Source organism: Astatotilapia calliptera, chromosome 8 (genome assembly GCF_964374335.1).
Source record: "Astatotilapia calliptera chromosome 8, fAstCal68.1, whole genome shotgun sequence".
Taxonomy (NCBI): Eukaryota; Metazoa; Chordata; class Actinopteri; order Cichliformes; family Cichlidae; genus Astatotilapia; species Astatotilapia calliptera.
In genome coordinates, this window is record NC_137429.1 from 26,837,511 (window position 1) to 26,861,948 (window position 24,438).

At 40.8% G+C, this 24,438-nt stretch overlaps 1 protein-coding gene across 1 annotated transcript in view; it reads left to right on the forward strand.

Moving 5' to 3' along the window:
• Positions 1-2,720: 2,720 nt before the first annotated feature.
• The window catches only part of dnah9 (dynein, axonemal, heavy chain 9), a 196,292-nt gene continuing 174,574 nt past the window's right edge, over positions 2,721-24,438 (forward strand). The window contains 14 exon segments of the mRNA XM_080305671.1: positions 2,721-3,233; positions 3,885-4,095; positions 4,181-4,328; positions 5,586-5,716; positions 5,858-6,069; positions 7,681-7,914; positions 8,003-8,170; positions 8,611-8,727; positions 8,842-8,992; positions 11,420-11,534; positions 11,732-11,800; positions 16,312-16,438; positions 16,725-16,871; positions 19,040-19,148. Of these exon segments, the coding sequence (XP_080161797.1) occupies positions 2,871-3,233; positions 3,885-4,095; positions 4,181-4,328; positions 5,586-5,716; positions 5,858-6,069; positions 7,681-7,914; positions 8,003-8,170; positions 8,611-8,727; positions 8,842-8,992; positions 11,420-11,534; positions 11,732-11,800; positions 16,312-16,438; positions 16,725-16,871; positions 19,040-19,148 (2,302 nt within the window). The 5' untranslated portion in view covers positions 2,721-2,870.

The window sequence follows — 24,438 nt, forward strand, 5'->3', positions numbered from 1 at the left end:
GCTTATAAAATCCATGAAGTGCTAATGAGAAAGTTACATTTTATTTATGTAATTAACACATTTTGAACTCTTAAAGAAATATAACAAAAGGAAAGACACCCCCAGCTGAACTAAAATGATCCAGCAAACAAAAACTGTTGTGAGCCGCCACCCTTATATCGCCTTTGGGCTTTTGGAGCCTTGACCTGACTTTTTAAAAAATAATTGGGAAAAAAAGCACTATGCTGCTAAAAAATGAAAAGTAGATAGTTGCAAAATTCTGTCTAAATATGTATTTTACCTGGTTAATGTGTGTGGCGGGGCGTGGTCTGCAGCGTCGCTGCAGGGGAGGCGGACGCACCTGAGCGGCACCCGCAATCACGCCTCGCCACCTTAAAGTCTGTGCTCTCTCTGCTGTTGTTGGTGTGTGTCGGGCTGTGAGCTGAAAAGCTACAGCCGGCTGTATGCGTACAGCAACCGTGTGTGAAAAGTGGTCAATAAAGAGATGCTGAAAAGCATGTTCATGGAAACATCGTCGGGTCTGCCGTGATATGTTTACAATGGGACTTCTGCTCCTGAACCTCTGCGCACAGCGTCTGCAAATCGGGGCTGTACGAAGTCACTTTCATCTTTACGCAGGACTGTAAGCTGTCATCTGTGAGGCGTGAGCGGTGTTTGTTTGTAACATAGTTCACGGTCGAGAATAGCTGCTGACATAATGAGGATCAGAACATCCATAATTGGCCTACCTGGGGTTGAAAGTCTTGATAAATGCGCGGCGTTTTGGTGGGTATACCGGCTTCCGCGAGTGTGACGCTTATTTTGAGCGATGAAAAATAAAAAAATACAATTTTATTTTTATATTTTAATATCACAATAATCTTCCAATTTAGAACTACAAGTTAAAAAAAAGAACTAAGCACAAATAAAATACACTTCAGCTAAATACTTCTAATTTATTTTCCCAAACCACCCGGAGCCGCAGTATAAGGACAAAAAAGAGCCGCAGGTTGTCGACCCCTGAGCTGATCAAACCTCTAAATGCAAAGTAGACTTTCTCTGAAGCTTGCAAGACTGTCAGATAAATGAATGTTAATTAGTATGTATTAGATTAATGTGTAAATATGAATGTTCTTTGTCTTTCCACTCTGATCCCTTCTTGATAACCAGAAACAAATAGTAACTGATTAGCAACATTAGGGATTTTTTACTGTAACAGACTCACTTTCATCCTCCTCGCTGATATAAAGATGCAGTTGAAGGAAACATTCCTGGTTTATGTATCCCAGTGTCCAGCCACCCAAGTGGATGTAGCAAGCAGCTCCATCATATCAGGGACCAGGCGGTTCATGTGATTCTGAAATGGAAAGTCTGGCTTCTGCAGTTCTTTTTGCTCTGTCATAAGAAGCGAAACTCCTTAGTTGCTGCTTCTGGACAGTCTGAGTGACTCACAATTGGTCACACACATGCATATTTATTCATACACGTACACACAAACTCACACCTAAACACGCCAACACACACTGTGCTTGAAGGTGGCCCAGCATAAAATGCACCTACATAGGATAAAAGACGTCAGAGGCGGTGTTTGATGTCATTTTGCTGCTAATCCTGTTCCACATCCCACATGAGAATAATGAACAGAGCACACACTCATTTCCTCTGCTGGCCTCACATCCTGTCAAACAGCAGCACGATGGTTCACGTTCAGTCTGTGAGGTTTGATCATATCCCACAAACAGAGGACACACAGAAAGACCACTTCCAAGAAACCAGTACAGTAGTGACGTTTGGATTTCCTCATATCAGACCTGCAGTCTGTTCAGATGGCAGGATGTCAGATTTTTGCTCAGGAATGCACAAAGTGTGGAGCATCGAGTAAACATAAAGACAAAATCAGAAGCTTCTTGGAACAGGCCTCTGACTAGTAAGTGCAGTGTTGCCACCTTGTGGTTAGCTGTGGCAATCGCATCTTTCCTAATAAACGAAAGGGCAAAGACAAAAACGAGAGTTTTCACAAAACCATCAGCATTTACATCATTTAGATTAAAGGGTATAAATAGTAACTTTCATACAGGTTACTTATGGATTCATATTTCGTCCGAACATATCCAGTGTGCTGATAATCGTGATGATTTTTCGAGAAGGTAAACATCCTGTATCCTCTGCATGTAATCAATTAAAGAAGACTTCACGTAGAAAAGTAATGGTGCTCATCACAGCTTAACCCTACAGGGCGCAGCTTGAACATCCACTCCAGAGTCTTTGATGACCCCGAAGGAAGATGCCCTTCGAATACTAATAGGTATGCGAAGTGTTTTAACATACAGGACACATTAGCTACAACTACAGAACTTATGAATCTGCAAACGTGTTTCATTTTAAACACCAGTTATCTCTTCCATCACACGCATACCGCTCGGGTTTACTACATCACATTTGTTTAAAGAGTAACTCTACAAGAAGTTTGAATGTTTTACGCAGTAAATTTATTTTGGTTCTGATACCTTTTTGCTATGTTTAAACATGTTACCTAAAATGAAGACGCTTTCGTCTGTGCGCCCTTGTTGGTTTATACTTTATCATGGCCATTTTTCTATAACTATTCACTATCTTTAGTGAATAGTTATTTACTGACATGATTTTGTGACATGTATCAGATGCATTTATCTCAGGTGTGTTGCTAGTCGTTGCCACAGTCAGAGAAACTTTCCACTGAAATCCTGTCAGGGAAAATGGGTGTCAATCAGCAACTGGATGGACTGAGGGATGTTCTGGGTCAGCTCCAAGTCGCTCATGTTCCCCAAGCAACGGCCTGATGCAAAACACGGCGTTACTATGGTTGCCGAGACACAATCAGTGCATACAGTCAACGTGACTGACCCGGGCACATGGAGGACCTGAGGGAGTCACCTGCTGCTGAGGACGAGAGACTAGACTATATAGCGGAATGCGTCCTGAGGACTCTTAAACTGAAACAGGACAAATGGCAGAAATGCGTGTCCAGCGAGGACAACAGGCAGGTGCTGCAGGAGTTCCTGGACAAAGCCGAGCAGAGGACTCTGGTGGTGTCTGTGACTGCAGGAGGACAGCTACAGACCGCCTCCTCCTTCACTGGCGACTCCAAGAACAAGGCGGTGTACTTCATAAAGCGAACCACAACCACACTGAGTCCCGAATCCATGAAAGAGAATTTGTTTTACGGGGACCTGTCTTATGCTCCACTTGACCAGTTTTCTGCTCTAGTTGAGGAGGTAAGCCACAGAGCAGGGTACGTTAATGATTGTTAGGTGCATGAAGCCCTACTTACCACGACCGAGTACATTAACCTCCTACCTAGACTGCAGTAAGCATGCAGAGCTGCGAGTGAGGGTTCAAATTAAATGACCGCTTTCATCGTGGTCCAAAAACAAAGCACTATTCCTTTTTTATGCTTAAAACAGTACATATTTCAGTACTAGGTACAAGTACTTAGGTATTTCTAGGGAAAACCAGCAAGCAAACCTCGCCAAGCAAAACAGCCAAATTATTGAAATAGTAAAAAGTCAGTGTTATTAAAAATGATGCTTAAATTAAAAATGTAATTTAAAATCTGTAATTGAAAATATTAGTTAATACGTTGCCAAAACTAATATTGTACCTAAATGGTTGACATTGTTTGCTAAAAGTAATTGTTTAACAGTGATATGCATAACACTAATGACCTGAAAGTTTTGTCACAAGTAACGGTTAATAATTGACGGGGTTAAAATAATTGCTAATGTCAGTCTATAGTTAACTTACATGCCACACTTGAGAAAAATGAGTACTTTTAAAACTTTAAGTCCTTTTCCTAATACTGCTGTCACTCTGTACTTTAAAAGTTTAGTCCATAACATTTTTCCAATTTCTTTAAACTCCTTCAGGTTATAGCTCCACTGCTCTCCAACAGCAACAACTACATTCAGTGGCCACAAGTTGTGGTACAGGATATCAAGTGTCATGTCCACTCCCTTAAGAACAGTGTGTTTGTGGTGTCTGGCCAAATCCAAGGCAAGACTCTGTTGCCTCTTCCCGCAGGCTCGGAGCGAATAGACCGAGCCGCCCTCGAGACGGACAAAAGGTAAGCAGACCGCTGTGACAGGATCGTGTCAATGCATCATTTGTCCAACTCATACATTCTAAAATGCTTTACTTGTGAAACATCACAGGGGGGAAATAGTGGATAAAAGCATCATCCACTCCTTGGAGTCTGCAGTGATAGAGTGGAGCCATCAAATCCGTGATATCCTCAAAAAAGACTCCTCTGAGGCTCTGCTGGAAGGCAGAAACCCCACACCTCACACCGAGTTGCTCTTCTGGAAGAACAGGTCAGCACCTCTGTTATTACACACACAAAGTAGCCAGTGGCAGCTTCTGAGAAGTGCTTGTTTCAGTGTCACAAGTGTGAGAAAATAACACAGAAAATAATACAACTTTGAATTACTGAAGGGACCTAAGTTTTTGCTTCTAATTTCAGTTTCAAAGTGCCTGTGCTGTCGAGTGAACAATGTAATTTGCAGCCCAGTACTTTCTTTATTTCTTTGCTGAAACAAATCTGCTTATGTAACAGAATTACATCTTATGAGAATTACATGCTAGCAGTCCAGTATGCTCTATTTTTACCATTTGTTTTTCCACTGAAGAAATTAGACAAAAATGAAAAACAACAAAAGTTGTTCCTTTTTCTTAAATACATACTCTAATGCCACCAGCCTTTGGTACATTTTTTATGTTATTCATATGAACAAATTAATGCCAACACATATGGTAGTTCATATTGTGCAGTCTGTAGCTACAAAATTAACACTGACCCTGCGTTAATTGAATTCAGTTTATTTATTTATTTATTTATTTATGTAGCACCAAATCACAACAATAGTTGCCCCAAGGCGCTTTATATTGTAAGGTAAAGACTCTGCAGTAATACAAATGAAAAAGAAAGAAGAACAGAGAATCTGCATTTCTTTTTGATGGTGCAACCCGTTTGGCTTTTTAAAGAATCTTTAAGGAAAATATATGAGAAAATGTTTTGATTTGTTCCTTCAGTTCCAATCTATGTAAAAATTTCTGGATGAATTTCGGGTCTCAGTCTGTAATTCAAATATTTTATAATGTATATTTTATGAATTATAGTCCCAGTAAATGTGGAATAAATTATAAAGCCTGGAATGCTGAAGGTGATTGACATTAGCATATAAATGTGCAGTGAACCAGGTTTTGCTAATGTCTGGTTTCCAAATGGTCCAGAATGGTTTTTGTAGTTGTCATTTCCCAGATAAGATTTGTCCAACATTCGAGGCATAAATTAGTAAAACATTTTGGTTGTGTTAGGCTAATCAGATGTTTACCTTTCACTTGTAACCGCATTAATAATAGTTTCTTTTCTGTGATTTTTCTTCTTCACCTCTGCTGCGATTGCTGTTGCAGTAACCTGCTGTTAACACAGCTGACCGGGCAATGCTTCCAGGTTTTTAAGAACAGTTTTACACTTTCTGAGTCATTCTTTGCAGTCTTTCAGAAGTGATTCAGGCCCCTGGGAAGCTGCAGTTAAATAGATCCATAAACGTCCCTTGTTTTTCTTTAAGATATGCAGATTTTAAGTGCATCCACTCCCAGTTAAAATCATGCAAGGTGAATAAGATGGCAGTGTTGTTGGAGGCTGTGGAGAGCTGCTACCATGCTGCTTTTATGAACATGCAGCAGGATGTCCTTGCAGGTAATCTAACAACAGACAATAAACTTAATGAAGTTTGCTTTCTGAGATGCAATATGTTTTTGTTCTTTAAGGGCCAAAGAACAAGATGCTTTATCTTTTTACTTGTGGTCAAATTGACTTTGATCACATCTTCATTTGCAGCTCTCGAGGAGGCAGAAGACATCTGCACCTACCTGAGACCCCTGCAGCCTCTGTTTACTGACATGGAGAATGTGGAGATTCCTGCTGTCAAGGGTCTAATCGGCCCTTTAATGCACACAGTATGTCTGGTGTGGGCAAACTCAAGATACTACAACACTCCAGCACGGCTGATTGTTCTCCTGCAGGAGACATGTAACCTCCTCATACAGCAGGTCAGCTGCAGTTTCTGCTCTTTGTCTGCATGTTTTGTTGAAATGACTTTTGTCTTCACAATTCAATTCAGTTCAGTTTAAATCCAATTCAGTTTTATTTCTATAATGCCAATTCACAACAACTTTTGCCTCAAGGCACTTTATATTACCAGGTAAACACAATATTAGAAAGAAACCCTAACAATCAAACAAAACCGTGTCACACTATCCCCTATAGACAGGCAAGTGAATGTGTTTTACAGCTAGGTTACAGTTGGGCAGTCGGTGTTGCTAAGTAGTCATACTGCAGTGTTTCTGAACTGCGCTTTCAGGGATCACCTGTCACTGCGAAGTGGGTGGGTGATTTTCTTCTTAGAGTTTTTTTTCCTGTTTGTAGGTGGAACTTTTTTCTTTGTCTGCTCAGCCATGAAAGTTCATGCTCTCAAACTGTTCTGTTTTATTGTGTTAAGTTTATTGGAAGCAAGTCCCTGTTTTTGCAGCCAAAAATATATAATGTACCAGAAACTCCTTCCCAGGAAAGACCTGGCAGCCACCAGCGTTTACCTGCTGGGCTGTGCATTGGGAAACACTGAGCTGTAGGCTGTCTTTAGATTGCCACTGTGTCCCATGGCATTTAAGTGCCCACACTGCACATGGCAGTTTCAAACTTGGCCTAGATCCCAGAGACCAACCAATGCTTCTGTCTGGGCTATCTTCTTGTTTGCTGTTGCATATTTTTCTTATCACCACCTGAAACAATATTCACCATATAATGATTATAATATTAAAACTCAGTAGTGAAATTTGGCCATTAAACAACCCAGATTTTCAAGATTTGGTGAAAATACACTATTATTTAATGGCCTAACATTGCAGGGAACAGCCTTATTTGCTTTCTTCTCAGAGTTAGATGAAAGGGTCGATATCACATAAAATGCAGGAAAGTCACTTTTCTTGCTTTCATTGCAGCAAACTCAGCAGTAAGAGCTGTGTAATTCATCTTAGATGCAGCATCCTTTTCAATGGATAGAACAGCAGGTCTGCACAGTCTGCCCCGAGAATGTGATGTGCTCAGATAGCTGACGATTTGTTTCAACTTAGAGAAGCTCTTCTCTCCTGATGCTCCATTTACCGTGATAGGCACAAGAATTCTGAACACATCTTGCAGCTGAGAAATGTTTATCTAATGCCTTTGAGGAAAGAAAAGGTTTGAAGTGCTGTAGTTTTCTTTGGAATTGTAGATCTGAGTATCCTCAGCTCTATAAAAGGGTCTCTGTGTTTATGTCCTCAGATGCTCTGTGCATATGTAGATGCATTTCTACGTCAGTACATTGCAGTTCTTTAATTAATGCTTTCAATGGCAACTGGTGGTTTAATATATATATTTAAACTATTGGTTGATAAACATGTATATTTATTCATAACTGTTTGATGACAGTTGACTGTAGAGCAGAAGACAAGGAATAAATAAGGAGGTCCATCTGGATTCCTCCGTTTGCAGGAAGTTGCACTCCCCGTACTCGCCTATTAAACAAAACCACTGATGCCACTAAACACAAACGCTAATTACCCATCACATATTTTTTTAATCTTATTTTTAAAAAAAGATAATTCTTGTTTCTCCTTTATCAGGCCCGCATCTATCTAGTACCAGAAGATATTCTGAGAGGAGAGGTTTCTGAGACTCTCCAGAAAATACAGACCACCCTGGAGGTCCTGATTCTCTTCAAGAGCACCTATGAGGACCGGCGGGCCAATCTGAGGCAGTACCAGAAGAACGGGAGCTTGGTTAGGCCCTGGGACTTTTCCCCTCTTTTGATTTTCTCCGGACTTGACCGATTTGTTAACAGAGTCAAAATCATTAAGGTGAGTATGGAAATACGTTCTCAGCACCTCTTGGAGAAATGCCAGCATTTTTGGTATGACAGTTGACTGGAGCTTGCCTTCTCTGCAGGATATCTTGTTAACAGCTGTCGACCTGCTGAAGCTTGAGAAACTGGAGATTGGAGGCGTCCGAGGTCGAGCCCTCAGCCAGCAAGTCCAACAGCTCCAGCAGGAATTTACTGACACGTATAAGTTCTTCACAGAGAAGCCCTATGACTGCTTGGATGTAAACAACATGGTACGAATGATTATGATCATAGGATATATGGGGCTCTAGTTCACTTGCCTGCTCTCTTATTTTACTGAGCATTGTCAAGGTGAATTCCTTTTAAAAGGGCTTTATGAAATATGAAAGGCTACAGGCCCAGCAGAGCTTTTATACCTTCTTCTTATCCTGGCTAACAGCACAGTAGCGTGGTCGCCCAGCATCGGTGGAGCAAATTGCTTTTCTGCCAATAAAGTATTTTATTTGTAAATGTCATCTGTTTGCTTATCCAAGGTTTTTGAGACCTATAAGCAAATATAAATTGACTTAACTTGAATATCTCGAATCGCAAATTGTTGAATGGCTTTGAGTCAGTGAATTGTGAAAAGGAATATGCTTTGCTGGCTTTGCATTACATCACACTGCTGTTTGGTATTTTGGCTGTTGGTGTAGCTGAGCTATTTCCTCTGCAGGAGTTTGAAGAAGACGTGAGGCAGTTTAAACTGAAGGTGGATGACATAGACCGAAGACTCGGAGCTATCTTCTGTCAGGCCTTTGATGACGCCTTCAGTCTGGAGCACGCCTTTAAGGTCTGGGATCTTTTTCTCAGACACACACACATGCATACACCCACCCGCCCAAACTCACACACGTGCACACACACACATAATCATTAAGCCCTTTGGCATATCTGTTGTCTGCAGGTTCTGGACATGTTTGGCAGCCTGCTGGAGCGCCCGCTAGTGGCTACAGATGCTCTGGACAAATACCCTTTGCTTGTGTCTATGTTTGACAAGGAGCTGGACTGCTGTAAAATTCTCTACAACAAACACATTCAAGCTGCTGAGGAGTGGGGTGAGATTCACGACAAAGTCTTTATTTCACAAAAGTCTAATTATAAACAACATTATGATGGTGTTTATTTAAAGAATATGCCACTTTTTAGTCTCACAAACTTGCAAAGAAAGACACAGTCAGCAGTTAATGTTGGTGTCCATGATAACTCTATATTTAAGGTGCATTTATACACCTAAATATACTTCATTTTGTAGTTTAGCTGTAAACACCGTTTAAATTTGAGTATCAAGGGGAACTTGTCTTTCCCTGTTGAAAAACATCATAAAACTGCTTTTGCTTGGGGTTGGAAAAAAGGTTGAGATCAGTGAAGAGTGAGATCCATTACAACCCCTCAAGGATGTTGTCAAAGTTTCTAAAGGAATTAAACGTGGAGTGTTCTTGATTTAAAAACTTCTTAATTGAAACGACCAAGCTCTTTGGAAATTTGCTGAGTTTAAACCCTTAAAACCCCCACACACCCATAGTCCACCCACACAGATGATTTTCCTGTGTGTGGGTGTGTACATACTGAGCTTAATTAGGGCAGCTGAATCACCCTGTAATTGTTCATCATGTAATCCCCAGTGTAGCTCCTCCCAGCTGCTGATATGAGGTCACGAGGAAACAGCAGTCTTTTGAAATTTGCACTTTAAAGATAATCTTGATAGATTATAGTGTACTGACAAATCTAGCATATGGAAACTATACGACGAGGACATGAGGGGATCTCACATTATTGGGTGGTCGTTGCTCAGTTATGTGCCTTTTTAGTTCAGCTTTTCTCTGAATGTTGGTAGTATCTAAAATTTGGGAAAATTACATATTTAGTACATTTTTTGTTGTTGTTGTTGGTAAAGCAAACAATTTTACAGTTCAACCTTGGAATTTTTGCTGTCTGGAATGAGCTATGGTGATGCAACGTCTGGATCAGCCAGACTGGTGATCAGGAAGTCCAAAACTACTGATTAAGTTCAAAATCATGTGTTAGCGGAAATAAAAGGAGGTGAGGTTGGGACTGGCGGTAAGGGTACTCTGGTTTGTTGACCGTCTGTGGCTGGGTTAGAGAAAGGAAAAAATGGATTGAACTAAAAAGCTATCTGTGAAATCTCTATGCAGAAATCTTGAAATTGAAATCGGACAGGCTTGTGGTAATGATGCAAAGTACCAATTCAATTCAGTTTTATTCATACAGCGCCATATCACAAGAACAGTCGCCGCAAGGCACTTTATATTGTAAGGTAGACCCTACAAACAGCACTTTGGTGACAGTGGGAAAGAAAAACTCCCTTTTAACAGAAGGAAACCGGCAGAACCAGGCTCAGGCAGGGGCGGCTGTCTGCGGTGACCGGTTGGGGTGAGAGAAGGGAGACAGGATAAAAGACATGCTGTGAAAGGGAGGCAGAGACTAATAATCAATGCAGAGAGGTCTATTAACACATAGTGAGTGAAGAAATGCTCAATGCATCACAGGACTACCCCAGCAGCCTACAACTATTGCAGCATAACTAAGGGAGGATTCAGGGTCACCTGGTCCAGCCCTAACTATATGCTTTAGCAAAAAGGAAAGTTTTAAGCCTAATCTTGAAAGTAGAGATAGTGTCTGTCTCCTGAATCCAAACCGGAAGCTGGTTCCACAGAAGAGGGGCCTGAAAACTGAAGGCTCTTCCTCCCATTCTACTTTTAAATACTCTAGGAACAACAAGTAGGCCTGCAGAGCGAGAGCGAAGTGCTCTAATGGGGTGATATGGTACTACAAGTAAAGTAAGATGGGGCCTAATTATTTAAGGTCTTGTATGTGAGGAGCAGGATTTTGATTTCAACTCTGGATTTAACAGGGAGCCAATGAAGGGAAGCCAAAACAGGAGAAATCTGCTCTCTCTTTTACCAGCATCAGTTACTTCCTAAAAGAAAAACTTTTGAGGTGTCCTTTGCAGATTTTAATCACACATGTAGCTGTGTTCTTGTGCTCAGGATTTCCACCGATGAAGCCTAATCATGTACATGTATATCCAGTTGCTGGTACTTGGTGAGGTAATTGAGCCATCAACATGCAGGGATGAGTGTGAAAATATAGGTAATCTAAGGTTCACCATTAAACACTTACTATAATCAGAGATAACTAATAAAACTGAATGAAACTCATTTATGTATTCATTGATGTATTCAAAAACAAAGCTGCCAAAAGGTAGTACTGACTTGGCAGTGTACCGTGAGTTTGGCACATGTCACAGTTGCTCTTCGTCCCTCCATGAAATAAAAAGAAACTGTGAATTAAATGTTAATTCACAGTTCAAAAAGCTCATTTTAATGTGTGTTTGCTGCAGAGGCTGTATTTATTTACTTCTTCATAAATGACCAAAATATGTAATTTGCCTAAGGGTGCTCAAACTTTGCATAAAACCGCCTATCTGTGTAATTCTATGTGATGATGTTTGACCTCCTCAGGTTCAGCTCCAGTGAATAAGAATATGCCAGCAGTAGCTGGAGGGCTGAGATGGGCCCAGGAGGTGGAGCAGCGCATCCAGACCCCCTTCTTCAAATTCAGACACCTCGCCTATCCGTGAGTCTCACCTCAAATAAAGCAGATTAAAAAATGAAAGTTGATGTGGCCGTGCATTTCCAGTGGTCTCAGTATGAATTAATCACTCTGTGAGCAGTTTTAGAGGCCTCATAAAAATGAGGCTTCAGAATATTGGACCCTGGAAAGATATTGGCTCTACCCTTTGCATGGCTTGTAAAGCTTCATCTTCTCTGCAGGTGCTTGGAGACTGCAGAAGGAGCCAGGGTCATCCAGAAGTATGAGGAGATGATGCAACTGCTGGACAGGTGTGTGCCGCACTTATCTCAGCGTGTTACACTGTGTGTCATCATGCTGAGATGTATGTATTACTGAATAAAAGAACAGAAAGGAAGATTAAACAGAATAGACAGTGAAAGAATATGACACCATTTTATTGGAGTGCATAATAATACTATAAAGGCAGATATTAAATATTAGCTTTAGTCTTTGAAATGTAAATGTTTCCCTGTAATTTCATGCCAACCTTTCTTAAACCCAGCGTTTGTGATTTTGTTAGTTGAGTGTAGAAAATTTATGAAGCAGCCCCTGTGGAATAACATGTAGACATGCAGCTCTGGGCATGATTTATGTTCTCATTACTGTGGCGCTGCTCTGCAGATTATTTTGCAGGACTCCCATAATCCCATATGCCCTGTCACTGCTTACTGATGCCAAGTGAGAAATGGCCTTATAGACCGCATCCAACATCAAACCCTGCAAGATAAAGCATCCCACTGGGAAGGATATGTTGGGGTTTTTTGTTTGTTTGTTTGTTTGTTAGTTTTTTGTTTTGTTTTTTTGGGGGGGGGTGGGGAGGGGGGCTTGTTTCCTTTTAATCCTGTCCTGTGTTCTGGCAGATTTCGCAATCACAATTATGATTTAAATACACCGTTGTGCCAAACACATTTCGCTTTTCCTCTTGTTCCGGGTTTATCTGTTTATTTCTTTATTTCTATTCATGTTATTTCACTTACTACACTGTATATGTGGTCTATAGTATGACAATGTCTGAGGCAGTACAGGCAGAAAAAAATAACAAAAGAGAGGGAAAGGATTAGGGCATTTAAAATAGTAATGCACAATGTATTGCCAACTGCTACACCTGTAAGAACAAACAAGCATACAACAGGCATTCGAAAATGCACAGGTACATAAGCCGACAATCTTCTTGTGGTGTGTGTGTGTGAGTGTGAGAGAGAGAAACTGAGAGAGTGTGAGTGCATTTGTGTCTTTGTCACGAAATATATTTTAAAATGAGGGTTGGAAGCCAGAATACCACCCTCCCAGGAGTCAAAGGCAGGCAGAGAGCTAACTGAAGACCTAAAGCCACACATCTCAGAGAGAGGTCCTAGATGGGGCGCCCATGTCCACGGCAACAGGCAGTTGATCCCCTAGAGGACGGACACCCCATTGCAAGCCGAGATCAGGGTCCCAGGGTTTCAGGCTCCCAACAACCACCTGGTACCCGGCAGGAAATGCTGTTTGGATGGAATCAAACTGAGCTACACCAGTCAAAGAAACATCACAGAGATAAAAAAAAAATAATAATTGCAAACCATCAACATGTTTTCTCTCGTTTTACTGTTGCCAGGTTAGTTAGCTTAGCTAATGCAGTTGAATTGGATTGTGTTACTCTAAATTTCTGTTTAATTTCCTGTTATTTTATCTACCTGATAAGATACACTTTAACACTTTAACATAACACATTTGAGCAAAAGACTTCTCTTGAACAGTTTAACACATTGAAATTTTCATGAAGGGAGCATTTATTGCAGGATTTGTTAGACTGCATGAGTGTAAATCATTAGACACTTTGTTAATAGCAGTTAATATCACAATAACACACAAAATCCCATTTCTTTAGCTGAATCTACAAAAAATGATAAGTTTGAGGAAAGTGAAATGGTGAAAGTGGAGGACAAAAGAAGAAGAAGCTACCTACAGCATCTGATAGAGGAAAGTCATGTCCTCAAGAAATAGGAGGGAAAATCCAGAAAAGATGACCTAAGAGATGAATCTTGACCTTCATTTGATCCATCCACCTTTTCCCAAAACCTCATCAGAAATGGTCATAGTGGAAAGGTGGCTGTCAAGAAACCGTTCTTAATAAGAAAGTACAACATGATGAAGAGACAAATCACACAAGGACTGGTTTAAAAATCAGTGGGAACAGCTCTTATGGAGTAATAAATTCACATTTTTGTTTTAAATCTTTGTCAGTAGGAGGTCAGAGGAGACTTTCAGCAGTGAGTGCGGCGACTCTGTCATGATTTGGGGCTGCATTTCAGCTGCTGGGGTGGTTCTTATCAAAACTGATGGGATTGTGAACACACTACAATCAAATAAAACAATCAGACTTTGATCCAATACCATCTGAAAATCAGCGGTACGTTAACCTCAACAGGGGTTGGGAATGGCTTCATTGCATGACAATGATTGCAAATACAGTGAGAATACAGTAAAAGCATACTTAGATAGAAAAAGACACCATGAAACATGAAGTCGGTCTCCCCAGAGCCTGAACTTCAACATTACTGAGGCAGCAAAAGTCAGCCAACATCAAAAGAAGAGCTTTGGAATGTCCTTCAAGAAGCCCAGAAACTATTTCTGAAGACTACTTAAATAATTACGAGAAAGTTTGTAAAGCTTTCTTTACAAGAAATTAATTACAAGAAAGCTTGAGTTCGGGTATAGTCATACCAATTATGAACTTTCAAGGTTGTTCGAATTATACAGACTCAGTTTCTCCCTTATGTGCCGTATTTCCATATATGTTTACCCATTGCTGCACCTTCAGTTTTCCTAACATTTTGTTAGGAATGCTTGTTAGATGTAAAGAAATGAGGGGTGGCTCAAGATTTTTGCCCAGTACTGTAAGTGCAAGTGAGTAAGTGAGGTCTAATTATGCAGGATAATTGAAAGCACCTGTGTCGGCTTACAGGACCTTTAAACCTGTATTCATGAACATTTTCCACAGCAGACGTTTGGATATGCTGCAATAGCATTAGTGTGATTAATATTAAAGAGTGACTTCTTTTGCATACTAACTCAGTGGGACTGAGTCATCATGATTCTCAGTTTGCTTTTAATTAAATTTACTGCTGTGACAACTCAGTGTCTGCCACAAAAAGGTTTCATTATGCAGCAAAACAGCATTAGCTTCTTTTAAAATTAACACAACTAACATGTTAGTGAACTGCACCCTGTGTTGTTAATAAGTTAATATACATTAAAACTAACAGATGCTAAAACTAACAATTTCACTTATTTTTATTTTTTCAAAAGTTGAGTTTTTATTTTTATTTTAGTGAAGTAAAATATTTTCTTTAACAATTATGTTCACATCTTTTTTCAGAGGTTTGGTATATTGTACCTACGAAGACCTCCGTCTTTATAGTGACGCTTTCCATCGTTTCATCAGAGCCCCTCCGTGCGTTTAGTACTTCCTAAGTATTTATGTAGACTACATAGATTGGAATTCTGCTGCTACATGCTTGTTAAAGATAGTCTGCAGATAGTGCCTATGGCTCCAGTATCTTTGAATCGGGGAGCTTTAGCCTGCTATATGAAGGTGGGCCACCATAAAGGATCATCTTTCTGTTTACTGTTGGGCATTGTAAGCAGCAGTTACTGAGTGCAGTAAAGGTTAACCGTACAGCAACAGACAAAACAGGCTAAAAGGTTCCACCCATTTGTGTGTTAGCTTAAAATACACTGAAAAACATTTGTCTATCAAAGTATTATTTGAACAAATTCATTAAAGAGCCACATGTTTGTTCTCAAATTTGTGTTTTTCCACTTTGAATTGGTGAAGGATAAAAAATGATCACAGCAGGGTTGGAAACATTCGAAAAGGTGGAATGAATAGTCAGCCCTTACTGCTCCGGAAGTGTAGATGCGTGTGTGCACGTGTATGCGTGGTAGTACGTGAATGAAATCCACACACACTTACAGATTCCCATGCAGAAGCCCATTCCTTATGCCTCACAGACTTAATATCACTCCTTCACTTCATGTCCCTGCAACCACAGTAATGAGATGATGAACAACACCAGTTCTTTGCCCTCAATTTACTCCCATCAGAAATTAGAGCCCTTGTTATGCTGTAATAATCATCGCCGTTGCCTCCGATGAATGCCACCGTTATTATACACATTCTAGTCAGGAACAGAATGGGCATCCTCACTCATTACCCCCACAGACAAAATGTAGTGTGATTTATGACCATGACCAAAGCATTTGATTGCCTCTGCGTCTGCGGTGCCACTATCAGGAAATGAAGCTCACAGCTGAAATCCAATAAGGAGCACACAGCGCGCACTGAAGTTCTCATCATAATCGTAGCTATTTACAGATTGATATAGCTGTACAGAGCCCTGACATATTGTCTGTTCCCTGCCTCTTGCAGATGAATCAGCGTTTATCCTCATATTACCTCCCCGCACGCCTGGATCTAACCCTCCTCACTCCTCTCCCTTTATCCTTATTGTGTGCTTGATGCAGATGAGCGATTCGCGCCTCTCATTCTGTTTACAACCATGGAGAAATGGGAGAATGGCTCAATCATATGCCTTTTAGCCTCTTGTTTTGCTGTTTATGTTAATTTCCATGATATGAGACATTTTTGTGCCGGTGGCCTTAAATTAAAAACCTGGCCCTGGTAATGGGAATTTGAAACAATGTTATACTCTGATGGTAAAAGTGCAAATTGTTTTTCTGTTGTAATAACTTTTGCTCGATTGTCATCGCGCGTCTGCTTTTTTGTTTGCTGTTTTAGATATTCCACCAGCTTGTTTGAGACATGGACAGAGACTGTTGGTGAGAGTTCTCAGTACAACCTCAGCCTGCCGTTAATCAAACGGGACCCGGACACTCAGCTGATCACAGTCAACTTTAACCCACAGGTCTACATTAGCTCCCACACAGTTTGAAAAGCTGATGGGCTTGTGCTTTTTGTAATGAGATATATTAGAGTGGTGATATATCAAGCTAATTTATTTTCATCTTCCTCATTAGTATGGTCAGTATTTCAGTTTTTAATTGAAATGATATAATGGGTTATAATTATGGGCCAAAGTGATTTTATCTTTTCTAACATCGTGAATTTTAAAAAAATTATCTGATCAGACCAATTTTAATGTCTTGATATATGTTTCAGTGCTTCTAATGTACTTTTTAATCTCTTCCTAGCTGGCGGCTGTGCTTAGAGAGGTGAAGTACTTAGTGGCAAGACAGACTGAAGCCATCCCTGAAACTGCAGTGCAGATCTACACCATCAGGGGGCAGCTGTGGCAGTATGTGGCTAACCTTGAACTCACTGTGGACCGATATAATAAGGTTGGATCAGATTAGGTTGCAAGTTTTCAAACTGTGATGTGGAAATTTATCGTCAAAAAACTGCAAAAAAATAAATATATTCTGATGAGCTTTAAAGTGACCACCGTTATTCTTCAACAAAGCCTGAACTCTTCTAAGCCTTCGTGTGATTTCTTTAGGAATAGTTCTGATTTTTGAAGACCACTGTGCTTTACATTCTCTGTTATACCTCGCTCCTGACCTCTGATACTAACCAAAAACCTCAAATTTGGATTCATCATTGCTATTAACCTTTTAAGCACCCACGCACCCAAAGATGGGCGCAAAAGGGAGGAGTCGTGGAGATCAGAAAACCGCTGGGGGCTTAATAGGTTATGTCCAGTTTTTGTGTAATATGGCTTAGCTCAGTTATTTCTCCTCCTTATACTTCCGTCAATTTTGACAAGAGCTCCAAGACCTGAAATGCAGTCCCCGAACATGAATCCTGTCATGTGCTGTAGAACATTTTCCAGGCCTGAGGAGCCCATGTCCAAAGAAAGCTTTTTAGCATCTTCAGGAGTCCTAGAGAATTGGACCACTTTAAAAAACAAAGAAGCTCCTTGAAAGCAGAATAGAAAAAACAGTATAGCTTCTCGCTCTGTGACAGGAAGTAAGCAAGTAAGGTGGGAGGAACGAGGAGACGACAGCTTGATGAACCAGTACGCGTCTGCTTTAATTTAAACAGTTAACAGCTGTATATTTGCTTGTCTCCTGACACTGCAGATTAGTCTGATAAGGTCTGTGACTGCTGTGCATAGAGCAAAATGCCACTCATTTGCAGCTCTGAAGTGCCTCCCATAATTTAAATTTTCTCCAGCATAAATATTCAGTATATTAGTTGCCAGTAACAGCCCTGGTCTAAACCCTGGCACCAAGTCAGGGTTTGTTTGTTCGTGAATCACTGCTAGCAGGTACTCAACTCAGTTTACCACACGAGCTTTGCTTTTGTAGAAATGCTCCAGCAAAAGTTTCCAGTCAGATTTGACCTTCATCAAAGTCACTCAGAGGAAACTGCATGATAGAGGGTGACACTGAAGAAGGCGCTAGAAATCTTAAGGAAACATCTAGAGGAACATGATTTTCAAGCACAATGTCAAAGAATAGAATTTACAATAACTTGTTAATAACTACAATAGAAATTATGAATGCATATATAATATATAATAGAATAGAAATATAAGGCTGACATGATGCCATCAAGGCTGGATATGATGAGAAGTTATCCTCTCAAATTATTTAACATATAAATTATTTAACACAGTAAAATAATCTATGAGGACAGGACAGTGTGCCTGGGTGGAGCACTATCAGATAATGGAGAAGAATAGCTCTGTGACATGCACATTGCAATTAGACATGTCCTTATCTTTTTGGAGACTAGCACTATTAAAAATATACAGAATTATTTACCATGTGCAAAAGTCGTGAGCCACAGTTCTGAGGTTTAGCTGAATCTATGATAAAAGCCAAAGATAACAAACTCTGGCAGGGAAAAGTCGTGTTTTTGCACCAACAAGGTGATTCCCAAAGAGCTATTAGCAAAGACTTTGGCACATCTTGACACAGTGTGCAGCGTGTCTTTTAAAAACATGGCCAAGTGGAGGACAAAAGAATTGGCAAATGCACAGAATCTGAAAGTCACGTCCTTAAGACACAGGAAAAAAATCCCACAAAACACTGACACAGGCCTTTGCTGGATTATTTCAGAAATGTATTTATTAGCTGAATTACTGAGTACATAGTCTGTATTTATCAAAGACACCTTCACAGTTTTAATAAGAACTAAGCATTAGGGCAAAATAGCAGTTTCAGTAATGCGCCATGAAACAGTATACAGTTTCGTTGTGTAATTAATTCAGCCACACAAAGCTCAACTACACGTATTACAGCCACCTCAACGACATGATTACATTTTTAAAAATGTAGAAATCCAGTGCTTCAGGTAGGCAAAAGTTCAAGTCCAATTAAGTCATGACAGCATGGAACAATGCAGAAATAGTGACTATAATGAGGACGACATGCCGTGTTGACGCTCTGGGCTTGTGCTTGGCCTTTTTGTAGAAATGATATTTAAATGATTTTTCTGTACTCACTTAGTGGGAGCAGAAAATCAGGTCTCTCTCTTTTTTTCCTCTGCTGTTTGGCTGCAGGTGGTGCACTCCGTGCTTGATGTGGAACGTCCTCTGATTCAGGGCCAGCTCAGCGACATCGACGCTCAGCTCAGAAAGGCAGAGGACAGTCTGAACTGGAACAGCCAAGGTCTGCACATTTACTGATTAGTAGCCAATACAGCTCCGGACAAATGACACATTTAAATATGTCAATTGCTGCTGTCAGTCTAGTGACATTAGTTACGACAGTACTCAACTGACAGCACAGTACAATGGAGATGGCATCACTTTGCTGAAGAAATTATGCAAAACCAGTACTTTTATTTCTTTAAGTGTTCTGTGAGTATTGAGATTGACAGAGTTCAGTGCTGATAACATCCCTGCATGTCACGGTCTGCGGAGGCAGACCGTGCGGAAATGTGTGTGGTGGACCCAGGAGCGAACACAAGCGAGGATGCAGGAGTGGAGTTAAACAAAAGCGAGCCTTTTATTCTGGCTGATGAAAGGAACAAAACAGAGTGAGGGCAGCATAAGAGTAATAGTTAAACAGAAACCTAAACTGGACATAAACTAAGGAAAAGCTATGGCTGGAGATACGGAACACAGGGGGTGGTAACACAGACGACGCGACACAGACTACATGAAACACAGAGACTAAATACACAAGAGGGATGATCAGGGGAAGTGGCCACACATGGGAACACAGCTGACACAGATAAACATAACAAGACAAGGCAGGAGTAAACAACACTGACGGGAGACTGTCAAAGTAAAACAGGAAGTACACAGAGGTGCAAACAGGAGGAGAGAGAGAGCACTGGCATAGTGGGCTGGGGAAACATGGAATGAAACACAAGGAGGGGAGATGAGGGCTCACAGATACATAGAGGGGCACACAGGGGATAAGAGTCACAAGGGGAAGTCAAATAAGGAACAACATAACAGGACAACTCAGGAAACATGACCTAAATAAGGTACGAAATACAAAAATACAAGAAACTAAGAATACTGGGCCCACATGGCCCAGGACCATGACACTGCAACACTAAATGGACATCACGTCTATGATTGAACTGTGTTTTCCATTCTTTTACCGACACTTTGCAGCAATGATACGGCTTCCTTCTTTCATTGTTACAGCATGTTGGATCATTTTGACATTTCATTACTTATCTACTTTAATTTAACCCAGAAGACAAATGTGTAGAAATACTGTGAAGTGGCAATGTTTTTATTTATGTCTTAAAGAAAAGCAGCAGATTTCTTTGTATTTAAGCCGGTGCTGACCAATCACAGCTCTTTGCATCTTTGCAAACACAGATTTTTAAGTAGATGTCTGCTACTGAGCTTTGTTCAAACGAAACAAAAGAGAAACAATGCAGTACTCAGTGTTATATAATATCTCAGGCTGATCGCTGCGGAAATTTATTGAAAATTAAGCACAAAGCTAGTCAAATATTTCCATCTGACTTGTTCAAAAACAAAACAAAAAAACAGCATGTACGTTTCTGATGGAGAAACTGTGTTTTCAAGTACATTTAATATAATTCAGGTATTAAAAAGCGTTTTTTATTCCTCATCTTAACAACATACTCTGTATTTAACATAGAGTGGAAACAGTGGCAGTAAATGAGGAATGAGATTCCTGAGGGGAACCAAAAACTGCACAGCATTTTATAGAGTTAACCGAAGAGCAGGGGGTCTGGCTTAGCTCTGTCCAAAGTCACTTGATTCACTTCATATACATTTGTAGTTATGCTGGTGTTACTCTTGGCAAGCAGTGCTTTCCTTGATTTTGTTGACAGTGTGGTTGCCAGGTTGGTTACTATGCCTGCACACAGACTTTAATAATTTACACTGTGTTCACATCTTGATTGCTAAGCAGTGATATTAATTCTTGCCGTGTGATATTTCCTTTATTCTGTTTATAAAGTCCTGTAAAGAATTTATCACCACCGCCAAAGCGGTTATGTTTTTAGGTAGTTTTTGTTTTGGGTACTTGTGTATCATCATCCTGTCTGAATTCATTTTAAATGAAAAGTTTTAAATTAATTATAAGATAAAATGTTTTAGAGATGTAGAGTGGGGTCATGTTAACAGTCTATTAAAATCTGGCTTATATTTGGCTTCGCAAATTGATAATTTAGCATACTTGAAAGAAGTTTTGCCTTCACCCTCTACATCTTCCTGAGTGCCTCTCTCAGCCTTTGGTATTTCTTGAGGTTCTCGTACTCCTTCTTCCTGATATATCAACATCTATCACTGTGGCCATCGTCCACTGTTTGTCCACCACCACTATATTGGAGGTTAACCAGTCACCAGTTTGTCCATCAGTGTCTGGAAGTCCCACAGAATTTTAGCTCCATCATTCTCAACCATCCTGGGGGGATTGTGTTCTATTTTGACCTCGGGAGTTCCAGGCCATACTCGACAGAGATGTTCTTGTATATTATGCTGGCCACTTGGTTATGGCGTTCCATGTATGCCCTGCCTGGTAGCATGTTGCACCCTGCTGTTATGTGCTGGATTGACTCCAGGGCATCTTTACACAGCCTGCACCTGGGGTCTCGCCTGGTGTGATAGACTGCAGCAAATATTTTCTGGCACAACTTCACCTACTTCCGAGGTGCATGGAGACGATGAGAAACTCACAACGCAGGGGCTCCAGCAACACTTAAAAGTAAAGAGGAACAACTTTATTAACTGACCAACGCGTTTCAGCTTGTGGCCTTTGTCAGGGTCATCATCTGGTGTGGTAGACCCCAGCCTCTAAGATAAGATAAGATAAAATCTTTTTGTCTTTTGCCCTTCTCCCCCGTCCCTCTTCTCAGCTGTTTCTCTTTCCCTCTTTCTTTCTCCCCTTCTTTCCCCCAGTCAAGTCTGTCCCATATTCAGTAAGTGAAAATAAAATAAACAATAAAAGGTGAATCAAATGGACCATTACGGCAAGGCTGGGATGGTCAATTTGGTAAAGTAAATCCGTTGGGCATCTTTCTTTGCCTTTAGACAACAATTCTGATGCAAAAGAGCCAAACGGGACAGGCAAAAAGAAGAAGAAAAAAAAAGATAAGATAAAATCACCTTTATTAGTCCCACAGTCCCACGTGTAAAAGTTATATAGCAAAGATTAGAATACAATACGAATAATATACTGTACACAACTGTACAGAATAGAATAGAATAAAATAAAATACTATATACAGTAGAATAAAATAGAATAAAATATACAATAGGATAAAAATAGAATAGAAATTCTATATACAACTGAGTAAAAATACAACTTTGTCAGAAAGGAGTAGTGCACTTAGTCTTATTGCACATGTGTGGGTTTGTGTGTGTGTTTGAACAGCCGCAAAAGTCTTTGTTGTGGAGTCTGACAGCACCGGGGAGGAAAGACCTGCGAAATCTCTCCATCCCACACCGTGGGCGCTGCTGCAGCCACTGAAGGAGCTGCTCAGTGCTGTCAGAGTCTCCTGCATGGGGTGGGAGATGTTGTCCAACAGGGATGACAGCTTAGCCACCATCCTCCTGTCACTCACCACCTCCACTGGGTCCAGGGGGCATCCTAGAACAGAGCTGGCTTCTGATCAGCCTGTTCAGTCTCTTCCTATCCCCGGCAGAGATGTTGCCGCCCCAGCAGACCACACCATAGAAGATGGCTGAGGCCACCACAGAGTCATAGAAGGTCTTCAGGAGTGGGCCCTTCACTCCAAAAGACCTGAGTCTCCACAGCAGGTACAGCCTGCTCTGTCCTTTCCTGTAGTCTGAATTATGAGTCCAGTCCAGTTTGTTGTTCAGATGAACACCAAGGTACCTGTAGCTGTCTACAGCCTCAATGTCCATACCCTGGATGTTCAGTGGTTGCAGTGGAGATTGTTTGTGCCTGCGGAAGTCTACCACCAGCTCCTTGGTTTTATTAGTGTTGATCTGGAGGTAGTTCAGCTGGCACCAGTCCACAAAGTCTTGGGTCAGTCCTCTGTACTCCTTGTCGTTCCCATCAGTGATGAGGCCGACTATTGCAGAGTCATCAGAGAACTTCTGCAGGAAGCACTGGGTGGAGTTGTGGGAGAAGTCTGCAGTTTAGATGGTGAAGAGGAACGGAGCCAGAACCGTTCCCTGTGGGGCCCCCGTACTGCAGACGACCCTGTCCGACACACAGCCCTGAGTCCTCACATACTGTGGTCGGTCGGTGAGGTAGTCCAGGATCCAGGTAGTGAGGTGATGGTCCACTCTGTGGATCTTGTGCTCAGAGCTTTTTAAAAAAATTTAAAAGGAAAACTAAATACAAAACACAAGAGACAGGACACTACCAAAATAATAATAATAATGAATAAGAAATATATAAATAAATAAGAAATAAAACAGGTAAACCTAAAGTACCTGACACAGACATGGAGACACAGGGAACATAGGGGAGGCAGGTATTTTGTCTTGTAAAGAGCTATATGTTTAGTATATCTGGCTAATCATTAGTGCCTCTGTGCATAGCCAGGCATTTTATGTATCTGTGCTCTTGATTTGCCCACAGCTCAGACCGATGACAATGAAATTGCTTTACTTCTGCAGCAAAAGAGTTTCGCTTGAATCGCTCTGAATCATCTCTATGCTTTCTACCTGCTAATTTTATGAACACACACACACACACACACACACACACACACACACACACACACACACACACACACACACACACACACACACACACACACTCATGAAATTGAATTTTCCAATTAAATATATTAAAATAGCAGCGATGAATGTTTTTTAACCCCGTGAACCAAAGCTGAAAGTCCTGACTGTAAGTCACAGGACTGCAAACTGAATATATTAAACAGCAAAAATAACAGAAATATTTTGTGTCCTAAAAATATGACCCTGATTCAATGTTTGCTGTATTACAGTAGATGCATGATTACAAACAGCAATGCAGAGTGATCAGGCAGTTATCATTTCTATGAATATTGACAGATGATGAGATAAACATGCTTTCCTCATTCCTCCCGTCATGGCCCTCTGTGCCATTTCCAGAGCAGAGCCGTGTGCTCTGACACGCAACGTGAACAGAGAGGCTTTGCTTTTTGAAAAGCGCATGAAATAAGAATAGGAGAGGTTTTTAATCATTGATTAGCTTTGACTGACTCAGAGCAGGCAGGCTCGTTGATAGTTTCTTCGACTTCGGGATTCCCTGAGGAATGTAGCACAAATGAGAGGACTGTTGATGGTACGAGCCAATGCACTCGAAGTGTTTGGGGACAAAGTCACCGTTCCTCTGCAGACCATACACTACATTCACTTATCTGCCTTATGTTAATATCTGTGTGTGTGTGTGTGTGTGTGTGTGTGTGTGTGTGTGTGTGTGTGTGTGTGTGTGTGTGTGTGTGTGTGTGTGTGTGTGTGTGTGTGTGTGTGTGTGCATAGGTCCCGAAACTCATGTTTAC